We start from the raw sequence: 19,372 nt of genomic DNA, 5'->3' as shown, positions 1-19,372 counted from the left end.
ACAGACCCCCCAAATGGACTATGCAAAACCTCAGACTTCCTTCCTTCCTCTGGAGTTTCAACTGTGGCAGAAATGACAGCAGAACTTAAGAAGAATAATGTTTCTGACACAAATCTCCTAGATTTCCCCCTCGTTCTTCTCCCTTTGTCACAATTATAACTGGCACAATGATGATGGATTAGTGGGTGTAGGAGGTATACAGATGAAGGTACATGGACTCAGGGTAAGGATAGCTGCCATCTGTGTGGGGCTGAGGGTCTTTGGCTCTGAGGTACTTGGTGATTCTGTTTTCACTCTGATCCACTGGGTCAATAAACACTGAGGGACCAGACCAGACTCTGTAGGTGCTGCAGAGAAAGGACCAAATCACTGACTTCGCCACTCCTCCAGCCAGAGGTAGAAAAGATTTACTCTGGAGAGATTTGGTAGAAACCTCAAAACAAACAGGTAACATATAGATAAAGGGAGAGAGAGGTATCACAGTGAATAAACTCAACTAGGCTAAAAGACAAGACCCTAGGACTGAACAGTCTTGAGGCAAAGGAGGCAGAGGGAATAAAGGAATCAAGTATAGGAAACTATACCTGTGAAGCCCAGGATACTGGCAATAGTTTGAAGGGGAAGCATGGCTGTATGCCTAACTTCCACAAGGTAGGAGATAGAAAATGACTAAGATATTGCACAGAGGACCCAACAACAAGTTGTGGGAGAGATTGTTTGGGGCAAAGTAAAACAGTTTCATATGCTTTCAATTGGAAGCTAGCCAAAAGCATGATTAGGGACTGTAATAAGGGACATACTAGAGATGCTCTGGCACCTCTAGCCCAGAGTGGGTCAGCAGCTCTCCATCCCAAAGAGCAAAAGCAGGCACCACAGGACCCTGGAAATTTGTCTGTAGTGTGTGGACCACAGAGACCTGGCTCACATCCACCAGGCTCAGCTTCTTGGCCTCATACTCCAACAGCAGTCCCACCTTCTCCAGTTGCCCAATACCCTCAATTGGGGCTTTCTCGTTGGCCAACATGGTGTGCCACTTGTGCTGGGCATAGGAAAACACCCAGGAACGATCATCAATACCGATGCAGGTATCCCGGGACATGTCCACATCTGCCACTCCTATCCGGAATTGCTGGGAGCGCTTCACTGTCACCTCCCAGTAGTGTCTGCCACTGGTGACCGCTGTGTCTGCCAGCACCACTGCCCACTCACGGAAGCGCTCCACATTCAGGGCCACCTTGGTGGGTTCCAATCCTACCAAGCCATATTTGACACATGTGTCACCTCTGAAGAGTGCCAGACTGCTGTGGGCAGTTTTTTCTTCCAGTTTGAAACTGATGCCTGCGGGCAGAGCAAAAAGACTGCATGATGACAGTGGCTAGAACCTTTGGGCTGGTGCTGTGTTCTCAAGCAGGCAGTCAGGAGATCACAAGGAAGCAGGGAAAAGTCGAAAGGCAAGCTGGAAGCCGGACGCAGTTAAACACGCCTGTAATTCCTGCTATTCAGGAGGCTGTGGCAGGAGCAGTGGAAGTTCTGAGCCAGCCTGGGCAACTCAGCAAGACTCTGTATCAAAAAATAAAATAAAAAGGGCTGTGGGGATATAGCCTAGAAATGGAGTGCCCGTGAGTTTAATCCCCAGCACCGCGAAAAACAGAAAAACACGCTGGCAAGACTGGGGGACATCTTTTTAGTATAGACAGCCCGAAGAGCCAAAAAACTCGGAATGGGGAACTAGATAGTGTCTAATGTTTGGTATCTCAAGACCAAGGCAGTGGGGGAGGGGAGATGACTAAAAAGTGTTGAAGTTGTCTTGAGCAGCCTCCGGGAATAACAGCCGAAAACTTCGGGGGCAAACGAGAATAAATGGTAATAATCCTACCTCTCCGGGCTTCCCCGGCAGCAACCGCATATTGTTTGGCTCCCCAGCGGCAAAAGCGCCAAGAACGTGCAAAGGGCAGCGCCATCTTACGCCACGGAAACACAGGGCACGTTCCCTTGCTGGAGACCCCGCCATCTGCCGACCAGTTCCCGGAACACGTGATGCGCGAGGCAGCTGCGCAGCGTGATGACGTAAAGGAACCGACGCCCGGCGCGGGGCCGCCATCTCGGTCATTTCTGTTCTGTTGTGGTGCACTTGATGGTTTTTTTTGTAGAGAGGAAGAACATTTGAACTGAATAAAACCTTTGGAGGAAAGGTGTAGCCAGATGCAGAAAAGCATGTAATTTAAACTAATTTTATTCGACCCCGGCTTCACTTTGGGCAAATCTCTTTAACTTCCCAGAACCTTAGTAAAACTGAAATAACGCAACCCATAGACCTTAGTAAATATTAAGTAGGTTTCATCCCCATCACCGAAAAAAAAAAAAAAAAAAAGACGAGAACAATTTAGAATACACTTTGACAAGTAAATATTAAATCCATAATACTGTAAGTGTTGGTTTTGTATTTCCGGGGTTGAAAACTCGTTTTCCCAGCATGACAAAAAATATCCGAATATTGGTTCAGAGTGGAACAGGTATTAGGTAGGTGATTATGAACAGTCTGCATTTAATATTGTGATCTGCTTGAAGTTCTGTGTTCACGCTTTCTATAGTATTTCAATACTTCCACGTCTCAGGGTTCTGTTTGTTGGTCAGCCCAATAGAACATCCCACCTCCATTCTCCCGCCCCTCAAAAAAATGATTTTGGATCTTTGAAAAATTTAACCAAACTACACCTCCCCTCCCCAGTTCTAACCACCTTTCTAGTGGACATGGTCCTAGTTCACTTATCCTTGATATGGTTCTCTCTCGCTCTCTCTTTTTTTTTTTGGAACTGGGGATTGAACTCAGAGGTGTTTAACCACTGAACCATATCCCCACCCCATTTTTATATTTTATTTAGAGACAAAGTCTCCTAGATTGCTTAGGGCTTCCCTAAATTACTTAAGGCCTCGCTAAATTGCCGAGGCTGGCTTTGAACTTACTTCTTTCTCAGCTCCCCAGCCACTGGTATTATAGGCCTACACCACCGCAGCCGTCTCCACTGATGTACATTTTATTTAGAGGCAAGATCTGGCTAAGTTGCTGAGGCTGGCCTAGAAGTTGTAATTCTCCTGCCTCAGTCTCCCCTGCTGCTGGGATTACAGACATGTGGCACCGTGCTGGGCTTAAAGTGTTCTCATTTTAATGAAGTAATGTACTTTCTAGTCTCCCAGCTTCATTCTGTCTGTTAGTCCAATATCCACACTACATTCAGAGTGCTATTTCTAAATCACAAATCCACCCTGCAGCTCCTGTACTTAAATCCTTTTTTGTGCTTGCAACAAATTCCCTTGCATGGTCATTACATTTTTACATGGTTTGACTTTTGCTGCCTACCTTCTTTCTTTGTTCCCTTTTTTTTTTTTTTGCTCCAGTTCTGGAGGTGGAACCCAGGGTCTTCAATGTGCTAGGCAAGCACTCTACCACTTAGTGTTTGATCTCGTTCATAAAACACTTTCCTATTTTCAAAGGACTACTGTCTAACTGGGAATGGATGAGAATGTTGACTGTTGCAATTTGATGCAGTAAGTGCCATAATTCAAATGATAAGATGCTCAGGAATTAAAAAAGAAGCTTCTGAATGAGTATATGGGGCATTGTTCAGGAGAGATTTTCCCAGTCATAGTTATGACTTGAAAGGCGGAAATATGAAATAAATCTCCACCTGTTCAAAATCTCAGCTAACATATTCTCTCCAAGAAACATATTGTTGAGTACCACCTATGTAGTCTTTTGTCACTTATTGGAGATGGAGTCTCAAAATCTCTACCTTATATTTATTTTATGATTTCCAGATCTGTAATTCAGTAGCCTATTGGACATGTGGATGTCCCTCAGTCACCTCAACCTCAGTTTGTCCAAAACCAACCTCATCTTCCTACACAAACTTCCTTCATGCCATGACTCTGAATTACCAGTTGCCTGGAAACCTGGGAGACCTTGACTTTGTCTCTCTCATCTCACACTGTCATTAAGTCTCTATCACATCATTTCTTCCTGGACTACTGCATCAGTTTGCAAGGGAACATATAAAGGCAGCTAGTATCCCAACCATTAGGTTGTGAATTATTTTTGTCACCTGTTTCCCCCCAGTACTGAGAATTGATCCCAGGGGCATTTTACCACCAAGCTACATCCCCATCCGTTCAAAAAATTTTTTTTTAATTTTAAGGCAGGGTTTTGCTAGATTGCCCAGGCTGGCCTAGATCTTGCCTGTGCTTCCCAACTAGCCAGGATTACAGATGTATGTGACCATACTTGGCAGACTCTGAATTTATTTGTTTTTTAAAATTATTTTTATTTTTACAAACTGCACTTTGATTCATTGTACACAGATGGGGTACATCATTTCGTTTCTATGTTTGTGCACAATGTAGATTCATACCATTTGTGTAATCATACGTTTACATAGGTTAATGATGTCTGTCTCATTCCACCATTTTTCAGACTGTGAGTTTTTAAGAATAGAAATTACATCTTTTGTTCTTGGAGCCTCAGGGTCTCAGCATTCCCCTTGGCACAGAATATGTGCTTATTGTATTTGAATGAATTAATGACTACTGGGTATAAAGAGAGAGGGTTTTGTGTCATCTGAGGGATGCAGTGGCACATTACCTCCACCAGGGGACAGGCTGGCCCAGCATTTTCAGCCACTTCAATGAGAGAAGAGGTTCATTTGTTGCCCTTCCTCCTCACCCCTCCCTCCACCTCCACCCCACCCACTCTCCGTTTGTTGTCTTTTAGGCCTAGGAGAAAAGCAATGGGAAGAGAAATTTCCTTCAATTGCTTCGTCAATTCTTTGCATTTGGGTACTAACAAGAGAAAGGTTCCAGGATTGTTTCCGTAGTTTCTAGTTTTTCCTTCTGTTTCGTCCTGAAGTGAGAGCGTTGAAGCAACAGCTACACATCCCTGACATCATCACTTGAGACCCACCTCCAGATGGCTCATGTCTGTAATCCCAGCAATTCAGCAGAGGCTGAGGCAGGAGGATTACAAGCTCTAGGCAATTTAGCAAGACCCTGTCTCAAAATAAAAACTAAAAAGGACCGGGGATACAGCTTAGGGGTAAAGCATCCAGTACCCCTCCCCCAAAAAAGAGAAAAAAAGGCATGTATTACTTTATTCCCTACTCAGGAAATAACTTTACCTGTCATTATTTCATTTTTACTGACCATTTATCTAATAAACTTAGTCTCACCATTCAGATAAGTTGCCTGTCTTGTTAACAAATAATTCTTTTTTAAAAAATATTTTTAGTTGTATGTGGATAAAATATCTTTATTTAATTTTATGTGGTGCTGAGGCTTGAACCCAATGCCTCACACATGTGAGGCAAACGCTTTACCACTAAGCTACACCCCCAGCCCCAAATAATTAATTCTTACCTTTTCCATTCATTCTAATTAGGAAGTTACAGAACTTTTCTTGACAGACAAAAGGGAAGAACATTGGAAGTAGAAGGAACAGTGTAGGCTACAGCATTAGATTATGGAACAAAATAGTGTCAGAGGAACCACAAGAAACACAATATTGCCAGAGTCTCAGACTGGAGGGATGAGAAGAGCAGTTGGAAAAGCTAAGTCTGGATTATGAAGGTCTATGTATGCATGCATAATAAGGAATTTAAACTTTCAGACATTTAAGTGCTATTGAAGGGAACACAAGAAAATAAAAAAAGTCCAAGTCCTCATAAAAAAGGAAATGCTGGCAACAACATGGAGAATGAATTTTGACGTAGATAAGAGTAGAAACAGACAAACAGTATGAGGCCCCTAGAGTTTTCAGATGAGACATGTATGGCTCAGTTACCTTAGAGGAAGTATTAGTGGAGCTTTACGATTAGATGAGAGTGAGAGGACAAGGAAAGGGTCAAAGTTGATTCATAGGTTTCCAACTTAATGAGGAATACAGGAGAACCATGTTGGAATGGAAGAAAAATATTTAGTTAAGCTTTGGATGGGCTGAATTTGAAGTGTCTAGGGACAACTAAGCAAAAATGTTCTGTAATTATATGGATATAAATTTCAAGAGCAAGGCAGATGTAGATGAGGTCATCCAAGGGGAGGTTACAAACTATAGTAAGTAGGGGACAAACTGAAGGTGCAACCCTAGGAATACCAATACATGACATAGAACATATAAAGTACTTAGGGCAAGACCTGATCCATAGTGAGCTTTGATCTGCCTGGCTTGAGGCTGTATCAAACTCTCTAGAAAGGAAAGGAAGGAGGGCAAGAATAGAGTGGGGCAATCCCTTGATTACTCCCCATATTGCTCCATTTCCAACATGTGGGGACCCTGACCTGATCCAAGTGCTAATTGGAGCACTTAACTAAATGGGAGAGGGATGATGCACTCAGAGCTTGGTGATTGTTCTGGACTTTGCCAGGAGTCAGCAGTCAGCAAAGCATAACCAGAGAAAGAGAGAGAAGGGGGTGGGGGCTCAGGAGCTAGCCAAAGGGGCTGCTGGGCTGGCTTGTGCTATGTTGGGGCCTTTGTCCTACTGAAACTGTCCACACAATGGAGCTGGGTTACATGCTGACCTGGCATTCTGAATATGAGGCTGGGATAGAGATTCTACATGGTGGAAGCAGAGATGGATGGTCACCTGGTTCCTGAGGACCATATTGTTATTCACAAACATTAAAATCACTAGAGAGAATGTTCACTACATGATAATAATAAAAAATCATGTTTATACGTGATTAATTCACAAATCAATTCGTTTATATTTTGTTTAAGGCTGATAATAATGTATAGATTGCTTGGACCTGTTTCATTTGATCCTCATACAACCCTGCAAGATTAGCTTGATAGATATTTTTATGAAACTCAAACCTGATATATATATATATATATATATATATATATATATATATAATGACTAAGGAGCTGAAGAAAGGTGGTTAGTCAGTGCTGCAGCACCTCAGAGGTAGCTATGGTTATCTCATGGGACCCGATATGGGAAATGAAGCAAGACATAGCTCTGCCTGCAAATTCCCTGATCTGAATAAGCATACATACTTTCTCCCTACTCTTGTGGCGTATGCTTCTATAACACTCTCTTGGATTGATAAATAAGACCTTTTCTTTTTTACCGAATAGGGAAATAAACTTAGGATCATTGGCCAAAGAATATCTGTAATTTGAAAGGTTGACCATTAGCCACCAGAAATAACTCACTTACCTAGAGAAACAGATGAGACTCCAGGATGATTCTACTACAAGCCATTAAGGCTTAAGATAACTTTGTAACTACTCAAATTTGTTATTTTATAAATCCTTTCTCTACTTCCATAGTTTCTACTGGGAAAACAAACTTAAAAAATAATTGTATAGTTACTTAAGTCCAGAGAAGAGGAAAATGAAGACTCCACAGCCAAAAAAATGTTTGCACACCCTAAAAAGTATCCCCAAACACAAGGATGGAGTAGAGTGACAGCAAAAAGGGAAGTGAGATAACCAGAAAAAAAAGATGAAGATGAGTTGGCGGGTGTCCTGGCTAATCTCAAGAATTTTAGATCTCAGGGATCCCTGGGAATTCCTCAAAGACACAGCCCTTTGCAGATTCCAATGGCCCAGTTACCAATCCAGCACCGGTTTATTCTGTTTCTGGTGAGGGATAGAGATATCCTTATCTTGCCTTTCCTGAAATTCTTCCTGTCTTCCTTCCAAATTCTCACTTCAGCTTTCCCCTCCCCTCTCTCTCCACTGAAACCCAGCTTCATAGAGATGTTTAGAAGATGAGAAGAGATGAGTAGAAGGATGATCTCTGCCTTGACCCTGGGTGCCTCTGTTTGACAGAAGTGAGCATAAGATAATGACGTTTGCTTGTTGAATCTGCAGTCAAAAGTTCTCAGGAGGGAGAAAGCTTGGTAGGAGAGAGAAGGACCAAGACTGGAGAGGAATGCCTGGGTATGAGGATAGGTGATTACAAGTGTTTAAGGCTCCCTGGAAGGGCCCTGATGGGGACTGGAGTGGAGGTGGTGGAAGAGGTTGCAGGAAAGAGACAACAGGTATTCCCTGATCCCAGGACTACAGCTCTTCTTTCTCTCTGCTGCCTCTTTCTCCAAGGGAAGCTCCTGAAACACTTTTCTTCTCCTCCCAATTTCACTCATGTAAGACCTAGAAAAGCAGTTTCCAAATGAAACAGGATATCCACCAGGATCTCCAGGATCTCTGGAGCAGTTGGGAAAATGGTTACCTGGGAGGTAAGATTCCTGAGGAGAGGAGAAATCGCCAAATCTCTGTCAACTTCATCCTTCTCATATTGAAAGTCAAGACATGTCCCCTTCTCCATTGTAGAGAATCCCAGGGCAAGCAAGTGGTAGTTTGTGCTCTGACCCCTCCTTTATTTTCTCCTCCAGATCTACCTTCCTCCCAGATCAGATACTTGAGTGTAAATAGATGGTATAATTAAGACTCTGGAGAAAAAAAAAAAAAAATCAAAAGGCTGAGTCCTGGTTGTGTTTGCTTTTCGTTTTTTTTTTTTGTTGTTGTTGTTGTTGTTTTGTTTTGTTTTGTTTGTGTGTGTGTGTGTGTGTGTTTGTTTTGTTGTTTGTTTTGTTTTTCTTTCTGTTCTGGGGATTGAACCCAGCGCCTCCTGCATGTTAGGCAAGTATGCTACTCTACCTCTGAGCCACATCTCTAGCCCCACAGCCCTTATTTTTTAAATTTTGAAACAGAGTCTTGCTAAATTGCTGAAAATCTTACTAAGTTGCTGAGGTTGGCCTCAAACTAGGCACTGGAATTACAGGTGTGCACCACCACCACTGCACTGGCTCCTGGTTGGGCTATTTAATGGGATAGGGAGTGAGATAAGATAAGGAGGAAAGCATCAGGAGACCAGTGAGAAGAAGAGAGGGGCAGATGCTGCCCACCAGCAGCACAGATAGCCTGATTTTGCCTTCTCTCCTCTCCTTTATCTCCTACCTGCAGAACTTAACCAGCAAAGCAGAAGAGAGGTACTGGGTAAAGACCGGGCCATTCTTATTCTGATATTTGTAGGGAGGGTGATCTTTAGGGCCTCATACCCCAGGGAACTCCATGCCAGGCACAGTCCCATTATGCCACCAGCCCTGGCTGAAAGTCTGGTGGTGGTGAACCTGGCACAGGCGTTTAGTGAATTCAGTGGGGGCACAGACAGATCCATTCTGACTCTAGCACTGCTCTATGTCCACTAGCTTGACTCTCCACCAAGGTGACTTCCTGACCTGGAGCCTAGGAGCCATCCTGGCCTGGGTCCTCTTCTACCTGACACCACCCTAGGTGGCTGCTGCCCAGCTGGTCACCTAGGTGAACAACAGTTCCTTTTCTGAGTAGGGCAGCTTTGGGCAGGTAATAAGGGTAATTGACTGATAGGACTTTTAGGAATGAGCAAAACAAGTACCTACTTTGCACATCCTCTTCCTAAGCCACAATCTTTATGAAGCAAATAAGCTAATGTGTTAGACTCAGCAACTCAGGGATTTGGATGACTTACTACAAATCCTTTGCCCAAGCTTAATAGGTAGATTGTATTAGTCAGCTAACCATCACTATAACAAAATACCTGAGGAAATTTACTTATTAAGAGGAATGTTTTATTTTGACTCATGGTTCTAGAGGTTCTAGTTCAAGATCAAATGACTCCATTACTTTGGGACTCTGGAGAGGGCAGCAAATCATGACGGAAACATGTGACAGAGCAAACTGCTCACCTCACAAACCAAGATGTAGAGTAAAAGAAGTGGAAGAGACTGGGGTCCCATAATTCCCTCTGAGGACACTCCCCCAATGACCTAAATAAACACAAGGTCTTAACCACTTCTTCAGTACTCCCACTAACAACACCCTGGAATCGTGGTGCTCCTCAGTCACTGGGATTATCGGTGTGTACCCTCTGTGCTCAACCTGCTCATTTTTCTTCTTTTTTTAGCCTGTTCCTTTTCATGACAGTCTGTTGGAGCTGGGACTTGACAGGCCGAGGCATTAGGATCCCAAGTTTGAGACTAGCCTTGGCAATTTAGGAAGACCCTATCTCAAAATTTAAAAAATTAAAAGGATTAGAGATACAGCTTAGTGAAAAAGCATGCCTTGGTTCAATTCCCAGTACCAAGGGGGAGAAAAAAGAGGCTATAAGGTTGGTGAGATAACCCCTTCCTGCTAATAAAACCCTTGTCCAGTGGCTCCCTTACTACTTTACTCTATGCCAGGTACTATACCATGCTCTTCACCTACATTATCTTATTTGATCCAGAGGAAACTGAGGTTCAGAGAGTTTACATTAAATTGATTCAACAAATTTCTTTCTTGATCTGGGATTGAACCCAGGAGCACTTTACCATTGAGCTACATCCTCAGTCCTTTTTATGTTTTTATTTTGAGACAGGGTCTCACTAAATTGCTGAGGCTGGTCTTGAACTTGTGACCCTCCTGCCTCAGTTTCACCAGGTGCTGAGTCCCCTGGCTTAATTCAGCAAATTTTTATTTTCTGCTTTCTTGTATGCTAAGCCCAGGTTTGTAGTGTGGTAAAGAGATCAGGTATGTTCCCAGCTGTTCTAGAGCTTATATTTCGTAGGGGTAACTTCTCCAACTAGAAAGTGGTAAAGCAAAGATTGTTTTCTTTATAAATTTTGGGTAACAGAATATTTCTTTGTTTATAATATCCTCTCCTCATTAGCCCATATGTGGCCCCAGTTTTCTATTTTTTTTCAGCAGTAGTTATTTTTGCAGTACCCAGGATTGATTGAACCTGTGAATGCCAGCTAAGCACACAACCACTGAGCTACACCCCAAGTCCCATTTTGTTTTGTTTGTTTTGTTTTTGTGGTACTGGAAATTGAACTCAGCAGTACTTTATCTCTGCGCTACATCCCTAGCCCTTTTTATTTTGAGACAGGTCTCTCTAAGAGACTGAGGCAGGAGGATCATGAGTTCAAGTTCAGCAACTCAACAAAGACCCTGTGTCTAAATAAATATTTTATAAAAAGGGCTGGAGATGTGGCTCAGTGGCTAAGTGTCCCTGGATTCAATCCCCAGTACACACATATATATATATATATATATATATATATATATATATATATATACACACACACACACACATATACATACATGTATATATGTATACATATACATATATATACATATACATACATATGTATATATAATAATGTTTAAACATCATGATCTACCCAGTAGAAAAACTAGAACTTTGACAATCACATAAAACCACTTGTGCTGTGTGTGTGTGTATTTCCCATCCCCCTATCCTTCCTCTAAATCAAGGTAAACATCATCCTGAATCTTGTGTTCATACTTATATCATTTTCTTTTTTCAGTGCTGGGGATTGAACCCAGGGCCTTGTGCTTGCAAGGCAAGCACTCTACCAACTGAGCTATGTCCCCAGCCCTTATGTCATTTTTGTTTAGTTTTACCTCATCCGTATGTATCCTGAGGAGTATATTTGTATTTTAGTTGTTTTACTCTATAAAAAGGTTATCATGGGTCTGGGTTTGTAGCTTAGTGGTAGAATACTTGCCTAGTATGTGAGAGGCACTGAGTTAGATCCTCAGCACCAAATAAAGATATTGTGTCCATCCACAATCAAAAAGAAGAAGGAGGAGGAGGAGGAGGAGGAAGAGGAGGAGGAGGAGGAGGAGGAGGAGGTTATCATGGCAAGTATGCTTTTCTGGAAAATTTTAAATGTATTTATTTTTTATGGGGGGTACCAGAGATTGAACTCAGGGGTATTCAACCATTGAACCACATTCCCAGCCCTATTTTGTATTTTATTTATAGACAGGGTCTCAATGAGTTGTTTAGGGCCTTGCTAAGTTACTGAGGCTGGCTTTGAACTCATGATCCTCCTGCCTCAGCCTCCTGAGCTACTGGGATTACAGGTGTGCACCTGCAATAAAATAAATAAAATTTATTTTATTGATAAGATTCATCCCTATTATTAAGTGTTTCTGTTGATGAGTAATATCCCTTTGTATGACTATACCACTGTTTATCTCTTCATTCTCCATTGATTTGGGTTGCTTTTAACTATTTGCCATTTTGTAAACATTTCTGTATGTGTCTTTTGGAGTATTTATAAAAAATCTTTTCCTGGGTATATAAGAGAAACTGGGTCAGAAAATATTTGTGCTTGAATTTATTCAGTGGTGCTATCTATCCAAAGTGATTACCCGAATTTACACTTCCACTATTAGTCATAAATGTTTTTATCATTTTGGATTCTCACCTACATCTGCACCAAAATAGCTGTTGCCAAAGTCACTACTCTTTTTTTTTTGGTAGCAGGGATTGTCCCCAGAAGTGCTTAACCACTGAGCAACATCCCCAGCCCTTTTTATATTTTATTTAGAGACAGGGTCTCCCTAAATTGCTTAGGACCTTGCTAAGTTGCTGAGACTGGCTTTGAAGTGGAAATCCTCCTACCTCAGCCTCTTGAGTCGTTGGGATTACAGGCTTGCTGCCACTTCACCCAACTAAAGTCTCTACACTTAACACTTTTCTGTCTGGGACCGTTTCTAGAGGCAGCCCAAACCCTGTGCACTCCCTGCAGACAGCAGTGGTGACTGGAAAACTGGGTGAGGTGCAGCAGAGGCTGTGGGGCTTGAAGTTAGAAGACTGGTGGGGCTTCTAAAATACAACAAACTCCAAGGACTGCTGATAGATTCCTTTTCTTTCATGAAATCAGGAGGGCCAATCTCTTTGGGTGCCCTCTGATCTCTTTCTTCCAGTGAATGGTTAAAGGAGTCTTTCAACTTTACTGTAACTATCTTATCCGCACCCAGGCTAAATATTGGAGGAAAGAGGCACAGGCCCTGATACGTGTTCCTCTTCTCTGCCCACAGGTATACTGCACGGGACTCGTGCTAGGTGTCATCCTTGCAGGCCTCACCTTCAAATTTCTGTTCTCTAGTACTTCACAGGAAAAGCTTGTGACTTGCATGACTCACTACTAAGTAGAGGTGATGAGCCTATTGGGGTATTCTATTTCACCTTCTCCACCCACATGGCTCTTCCCCTATGTACAAAATCCCTCATCAAATCTGAGCACATTTTAACCTGTTTCCTCAAGGTTTCCTTCTTCATATTGTTCTTTTCTCTCTCCTTGACCAGCCTGCTTCCCCTGATCCACCCTCCTTATCCCTAAACCTTTCCCAGGGGACCAAGGCTTAGAACCCCAGTGTCCTGATGGTGGCTGTATTAGAGAACATTAGACCCTCACGTCATAACCATGACTTGGGTTCCTTCCTTTCACCACTTCCTACTCTGCCTTGTAAAAGCTGATTCTGAGGTTTAGCTACTGACCCCTTTCCTCGTGCTAGGCCTCCATCCCCACTCCCAGCCTATGCATGGAGGATAACTTCTTCCCTCATCTGTCTCTGTGGTTTAAAAGACCAGGCTGAGGGTTTGGAAAAGAAGGTGCTGGCATCGGTTGGGGGTAGGGAACCTGGGCTTGGAGAAAGCCAGACACAGCAGAACTATTCTGTCCCAGAGCTGCAGGGTCCACAGATTCCAGCCCAAACCAGCCAATGGGAGAAGGCCCTCTAATCCCAGGGAACTAAAGAATTCTCTTCAGTTATCCAACTTCCCTACTGAACCCTGCTCCTTACCCCACCCCCACCCTTACCCCCAGTAGTCTAAGAGGAGTCCGAGGTCCCCAGGAGCACGGCCCCATAACCCACACAAAGTGAACTCAGTTTGAGAGACCTTCCAAGGGGATTTGAGGAATAATCTAATACAGATGTTAATCATGACTATGAACCCCAACTTTGACCCAGATAGAAGGACAGACTCATCTAGTCCCCCATCCATGAGCCTCATCCCTGTGGCTCTTTTGGCTCATCTCCCAGTTGAGAAGGGAAGGAAAAATCCAGCAGCTGTATCAAATGTATGGGAATGGATTCAACCCTCTACAGCTGTGAAGGGGTTAAGAGGCAGGGCCAGCTACCTCAGTCTGCCCCTCCCAGGGATTAAAAGTCCTCTATAAAGGGGACTGTCCACCCAGAGAAGGTCAGGGGGGTATCAGGGACCCAGGCACTTTGCCCATCCCCCCTGCCATGTGGGAACTGCGGTCTGCCTCCTTCTGGAGGGCCATATTCGCGGAGTTCTTTGCTACCCTCTTCTATGTCTTCTTTGGGCTGGGGGCCTCACTACGTTGGGCCCCTGGACCCCTGCATGTCCTGCAGGTGGCTCTGGCCTTTGGTCTAGCCTTGGCTACACTGGTGCAAGCAGTAGGCCACATCAGTGGAGCCCATGTCAATCCTGCAGTCACTTTTGCCTTCCTTGTGGGCTCCCAGATGTCCCTGCTCCGTGCCTTCTGCTATATGGCAGCCCAACTCCTGGGAGCTGTGGCTGGGGCTGCTGTGCTGTATAGTGTTACCCCGCCTGCCGTCCGAGGAAACCTAGCACTCAACACGGTAATGGTTGACTGAGAAGGGCTTGGGGCATCTCGTGTCCTGTTCCCCTGACTCCCTGCATAGTGTAATGTGTGGGTGTGTGCACATATGTACATGTGTGTATATGTGTGTGTGTGTTTCAGGGTGGAGAGGATCAACAGGTAGCTTGGAGGGGTAAGGAAGGCATAGAGCCTTAGACTGAGAAACGTGAGGGCTGGGGATATAATTTAGTGGTAGAACGCTTACCTAGCATGTGTGAGGTGTGAGGCTCTGGATTTGATCCCTAGCATCACACAAAAGAAAAAAGAACAAGAAAGAGAACAAGCTGAGTTCAAATTCCAGCTTTCCTTCCAACTCCTTTCAGGGTCTTAAGGAAACTTATTTTACCTTGTGGGGCCTCAGTTTCCTCATCCATGTAAGTGGGTGCAATCATTTCTACCTTTAAGGTGTATTGTTAGGTGAATTTACAGATACAATTGCTATGAAGGTGGTTGTATATCCTTCCTCTCCAGGAAATTGATGCCATAAGGGGATCCCTTTGTGGAAGCCTTGAGGAGGTAATGCTGTGGCAGCCCTAATGAGCTGCCTCCTTTCTTCTTCCTTTGCCCAGTTGCACCCTGGGGTGAGCGTGGGCCAGGCCACCACAGTGGAGATCTTCCTGACGCTTCAGTTCGTGCTCTGCATCTTTGCCACGTACGACGAGAGGCGGAATGGCCGCCTGGGCTCTGTGGCCCTAGCCGTTGGTTTTTCCCTCACTCTGGGGCACCTCTTTGGGGTAAGCAGGAAAGGGGAACAATTCCTCATTCAAGTATGCCAGGGCTCCCAAACCTTTCCCAACTTTTAGGTGTTCTTCCTGCCCACTCCATTGTCAAATAGGAACATCATTCATCTCACTCTGTATCATTTGGCACACAGGAATTAACCCTGCCCTGTGCCTCGCTTGTGACTGCTATATCTAGTCCTTCTTGACCCTTGGTAAGAAATGCATGTATGCATCATAATTCAACTTAGGCTTTGCCTGTAGTCTATAGTATGTCCCCATATGGGGCATCAGTGCCTTCACCCACTGTGGAAACCCCTGAAGAGATATATACTTTGTCCTTCCCCATTTGCTGCTGGCTGGACACAAGATACCAGCTCTCAGGAGCAATATGGGCTATGAGGAGAGAAGCTGGGTGGAAGTGGGTGTGTCTCAGTTATAACTGTGTCTTTTGCAGATATATTATACTGGTGCAGGCATGAATCCTGCCCGCTCCTTTGCTCCTGCCATTCTCACCCGGAACTTCACCAACCACTGGGTGAGTGAGGGGAGAGGGACAGGATCTAGAGCCCTCCTGAATGGGGATGGATTGCAGGTTCCAGATTTGGTTTCTGTTTTCTATCTGTTTGTGTTGGCTTCTCTACCAACACTCAGTTAGGGGGCTACCTGAGAGCATGGCATGCACATGTGAGCAGGTTGCACTATTTTTCTAAAAAGAGAGGCTAATGGACATGGTGGCATACACTTACAGTCCCAGCACTCAGAAGACTGAGACAGGAAGATCCTGAGCCCAGGAGTTTGAGGTCAGCCTGGGCAATATAGTGAGATCCTGTCTTAAGAACTCTTGCTCATTGTTCTTCCTCTGGATTAGACATGGATTTAGACATGGATTTTTACTTAGTATCCACCAGATGCCAAAAGTAGAGAATATGGGCTAGACAACTAAATATGAAGACAAAAACTTCTGCTCTCAGAGATCAGTATGCGTGTGAGCATAAATGGCCTGGGCCTACTTCCCAGTTCTAGCACTTTGCTAGCTTTGTGTGTGACTCTGGGCAAATAATCATCTGTGCCTCAGTTTCTCTAACTATAAAATGGAATGTTATGAGTAATACATGTGAAAGCTATATGCATAAAACATTTAGCACAGAATCTGGTGTGGAGTAAGTCTCTAATAAATATTGGTTGTTCATGCTGTTTTGGCCATATGCAAGGCAAATATATGAAAATAATCTTTTAAAACTTCAAAGTTGTGCTTTCATTTTCATGGCAACATTATTCACAATAGCCAAGAAGCAACCCTTGAGTCCATTAATGGATGTATAAACAAAATATGGCCTTAAATACATGGAACATTATTCAGCCTTAAAAAGAAAAGAAATTTTGACACATGCTACCTCATGGATGAAGCTTGAGGACATTATGCTATAAGTGAAGTCAGCCTGTCACAAAGACTAATCCTAAATAATTCCACTTACATGAGATAGAAACTCAAATTTTTAGAACCAGAAAGTAGAAGGGTAGTTGTTTGCCAGGGTTCAGGGTGGGGGAACAGGCAGTTGTTGTTTAATGGCTATCAAGTTTTAGTTTTATAAAATGAAACATTCTGGAAATGAATTTAACAACTATGGGAATCAATACACTTAGTACTACTGAACTGCATGCTTAAAAGTTGGTAATAAAGGTAAATTTATGTTATGAAGTGTATTCTACAATCTACAAAACTTTCTTGAAAGAAATGTATAAACCAGTGAAAATTGATAACAACAAATAAAATATACATGTACTAAAAAGGTATAGAATAGCAGGGCACAGAGGCTCATGGGGGTAATCCCACAACTTGGAGGCAGGAGGATTACAAGTTGAAGGTCAGTCTGGGCAATTTAGCAAGACCCTGTCTCAAAATAAAATAAAATTTAAAAGAAGATCTGGAGATGTAACTCAATGGTAGATCACCCCTGGGTTCAATCCTCAGTACCACATAAACACAAAAAGTAATGATCAGGAAAGAAAAGGAATGATACACCTTAAAGTACAGACAGTGGGGAGTAGAGTCTACAGTTTAAAAAACAGGGCAGGGGGTGAGCTCAGTGGTAAAGTGTAAAGTGAGCCTATCACAAAAAGAGGAGGTCATGAGTTCAATCCCCAACACTGCAAGAATATCCAAACAACAACAACAACAACAAAAAAAAACCCACTGATTTTTATTTAAACAATGCCTGCCCAATTGCCTGTGACAAGTGCAAGATATCTTCTGTTTCACTAAGAGGGTTAGAAAAAGAGCATCCTTGCTGCTCAGTCCCCTCCCCAAACCTAAGTTTCCTTTTCTCTCCCTACAGGTGTACTGGGTGGGCCCGATCATTGGAGGGGGTCTGGGCAGCCTCCTCTACGACTTTCTTCTCTTCCCCCGGCTCAAGAGTGTTTCTGAGAGACTGTCTATCCTCAAGGGTGTCAGACCCAGTGACTCCAATGGACAACCAGAGGGCACAGGGGAACCTGTTGAACTGAAGACCCAGGCTCTGTAAAAGCTCCAGATGGAGAGAGGGAGTAGAAAGCTTCTGGGTTTCTGTGGAGGGGCTAAGCCAGCTCCTAGATGAAGAAAAAAAACTGTGGGGAGGGGCATGTACTTCTTTATTTTTTAACATATGTGTGTGTGTGTGTGTGTGTGTGTGTGTGTTTCCTTTTGCTGTGTGAAATCTTTCAAGTTGCATTCATGAGCTGGTTGGTGCAAACTTCCCTTCCTCCCCATCCCACCTCCCTTCTCCGTGTGTGCATGATTGTGTGTATGAATGTAGGTGAGTGTGGCTGTGTCTGAGTTTGGGGGCATGAGAACTAGGGAAGGGAAAAGAGGTGTCAATGTATATGTCCTTCCCCCTAGCCTGGTGTGATGAGCACAGGGAACCAACCTTAAATTCTGGCCTTTATCCTGCTTGCATGCAGTCAAGCTTGTTTGAGGGAGCTTTCTGAGGGAGCAGGTGGGCAGAGAGGTTACTCCTCCCAGGAGATAGATGGAGAGAAGTAAAGGAGACAAGGTATTCCAAAAGTTGGGAGAAAGGACTCAAGGGAGGTGGGTGGGAGAGGAAATGGAGATATTGGCCCCAGATCATTATGCAAGTGTACCTAAAAGTTTTGATGAAGATAACGGGAGAATGTAGCCTACTTATCTCAGGGAGGCTTGCCCCAGGGACTTGGGTGGGGAAGTAGCTCTGAGAAAAGTGAACACTGAGACTTGAGCTGTTCTGTAAAGCCACATAAACCTGTCTACATCTATTGGCTGGGTTGTGTGTTCATTCTGGCATAATGAATCTCCTTGGAGGCCCTGGCCCAGGAAGCTCCCAACCAAAATTGTAGGTGGGCGAACCTAGAATCTAGAAAAATTAATCAGTTTAAGGAGTCTGTTTGATATCCCCTGGCAGATGGTAGTTAAGCCCCAGAATTATTCCCTAAAGGCAAAACAGGAAATTTTATACCTGGAGAAAATTAGGGGAAGGAGTTGGGGACAAGGAGGGAGAGGTTTGACCTTCAGAGATTTAGCTTATTTAAAGCAAATCAATACACACTCCAAATGGAATCTTTTCTGCTTTTATCACTAGCTCCATAGTCTTTTCTTTGTGTATCTTTTCACTTTTCTCTCATCTGTCCTTTCATCTCATAGCTAATCCTCCCTCATAACCCAGAAATTGCTTTCTTCTGTTCAGATGATTAATACTTGAGATAACCATTCCTTTGAGCCCTATCTTCTTTCATTTCAATGGCAAAATACACTGTATCGGCAAAGGCTGGAAGAGATCCTGAACTGAATAATGAATATTTGTTGTTGACCTCTTCCTCTTATGAGCCTGTTGCATACTTGGCAAGCTTTAGACTTATGCCTAGAGTATGACAGAAAACCTTAATTTCTGCCGCTACCACCACTTTCTCCCAAATAAAATGTAATTTTTCTAACTAACCCTGTAAGACTTTGGAATAGTTCACTTGACCCGAAGGGGAAGAATGTGAATCCACCTCTAATCTGAACTTGATTCTTATTATAATTCAGCAGAAGATTCATAGCGTTGTGACTTTTAGGTCAATGTAGGGGACACATTCGGATAAAACAGTCCTTGTACTCGCTTCCTTTTTCCTTACTTCGTCAGCAACCATCCCCTGCTCCCCCGTTAGCTCGGAGTCAAGTGGACCAGTCCGACTCGCCC

The 19,372-nt window shown here is 43.6% G+C and overlaps 2 protein-coding genes across 2 annotated transcripts; one reads left to right on the top strand and one right to left on the bottom strand.

Annotated features, from left to right (window-relative positions):
* Positions 1-392: 392 nt before the first annotated feature.
* Positions 393-2,045, bottom strand: SPRYD4 (SPRY domain containing 4). Its single transcript, XM_079140417.1, has 2 exons — positions 1,877-2,045; positions 393-1,338 (listed from the first exon to the last, which is right to left on the bottom strand). The coding sequence occupies exons 1-2, from the start codon at positions 1,959-1,961 to the stop codon at positions 800-802; spliced, it is 624 nt and encodes a 207-aa protein (XP_078996543.1). The 5' UTR covers positions 1,962-2,045; the 3' UTR covers positions 393-799.
* Positions 2,046-14,080: 12,035 nt separating this feature from the next.
* MIP (major intrinsic protein of lens fiber) lies at positions 14,081-17,704 on the top strand (the record flags this gene model as incomplete). The annotated part of the gene is made up of 4 exons (XM_079141530.1): positions 14,081-14,440; positions 15,030-15,194; positions 15,637-15,717; positions 17,519-17,704. The coding sequence occupies 4 exons, from the start codon at positions 14,081-14,083 to the stop codon at positions 17,702-17,704; spliced, it is 792 nt and encodes a 263-aa protein (XP_078997656.1).
* Positions 17,705-19,372: the final 1,668 nt, after the last annotated feature.

This window comes from Sciurus vulgaris (assembly GCF_902686455.1).
Source record: "Sciurus vulgaris genome assembly, chromosome: 5".
NCBI classification, from domain to species: domain Eukaryota; kingdom Metazoa; phylum Chordata; class Mammalia; order Rodentia; family Sciuridae; genus Sciurus; species Sciurus vulgaris.
The sequence above is the reverse complement of the archived record's forward strand: the minus strand, read 5'-3'. Positions and strand labels throughout refer to the sequence as shown.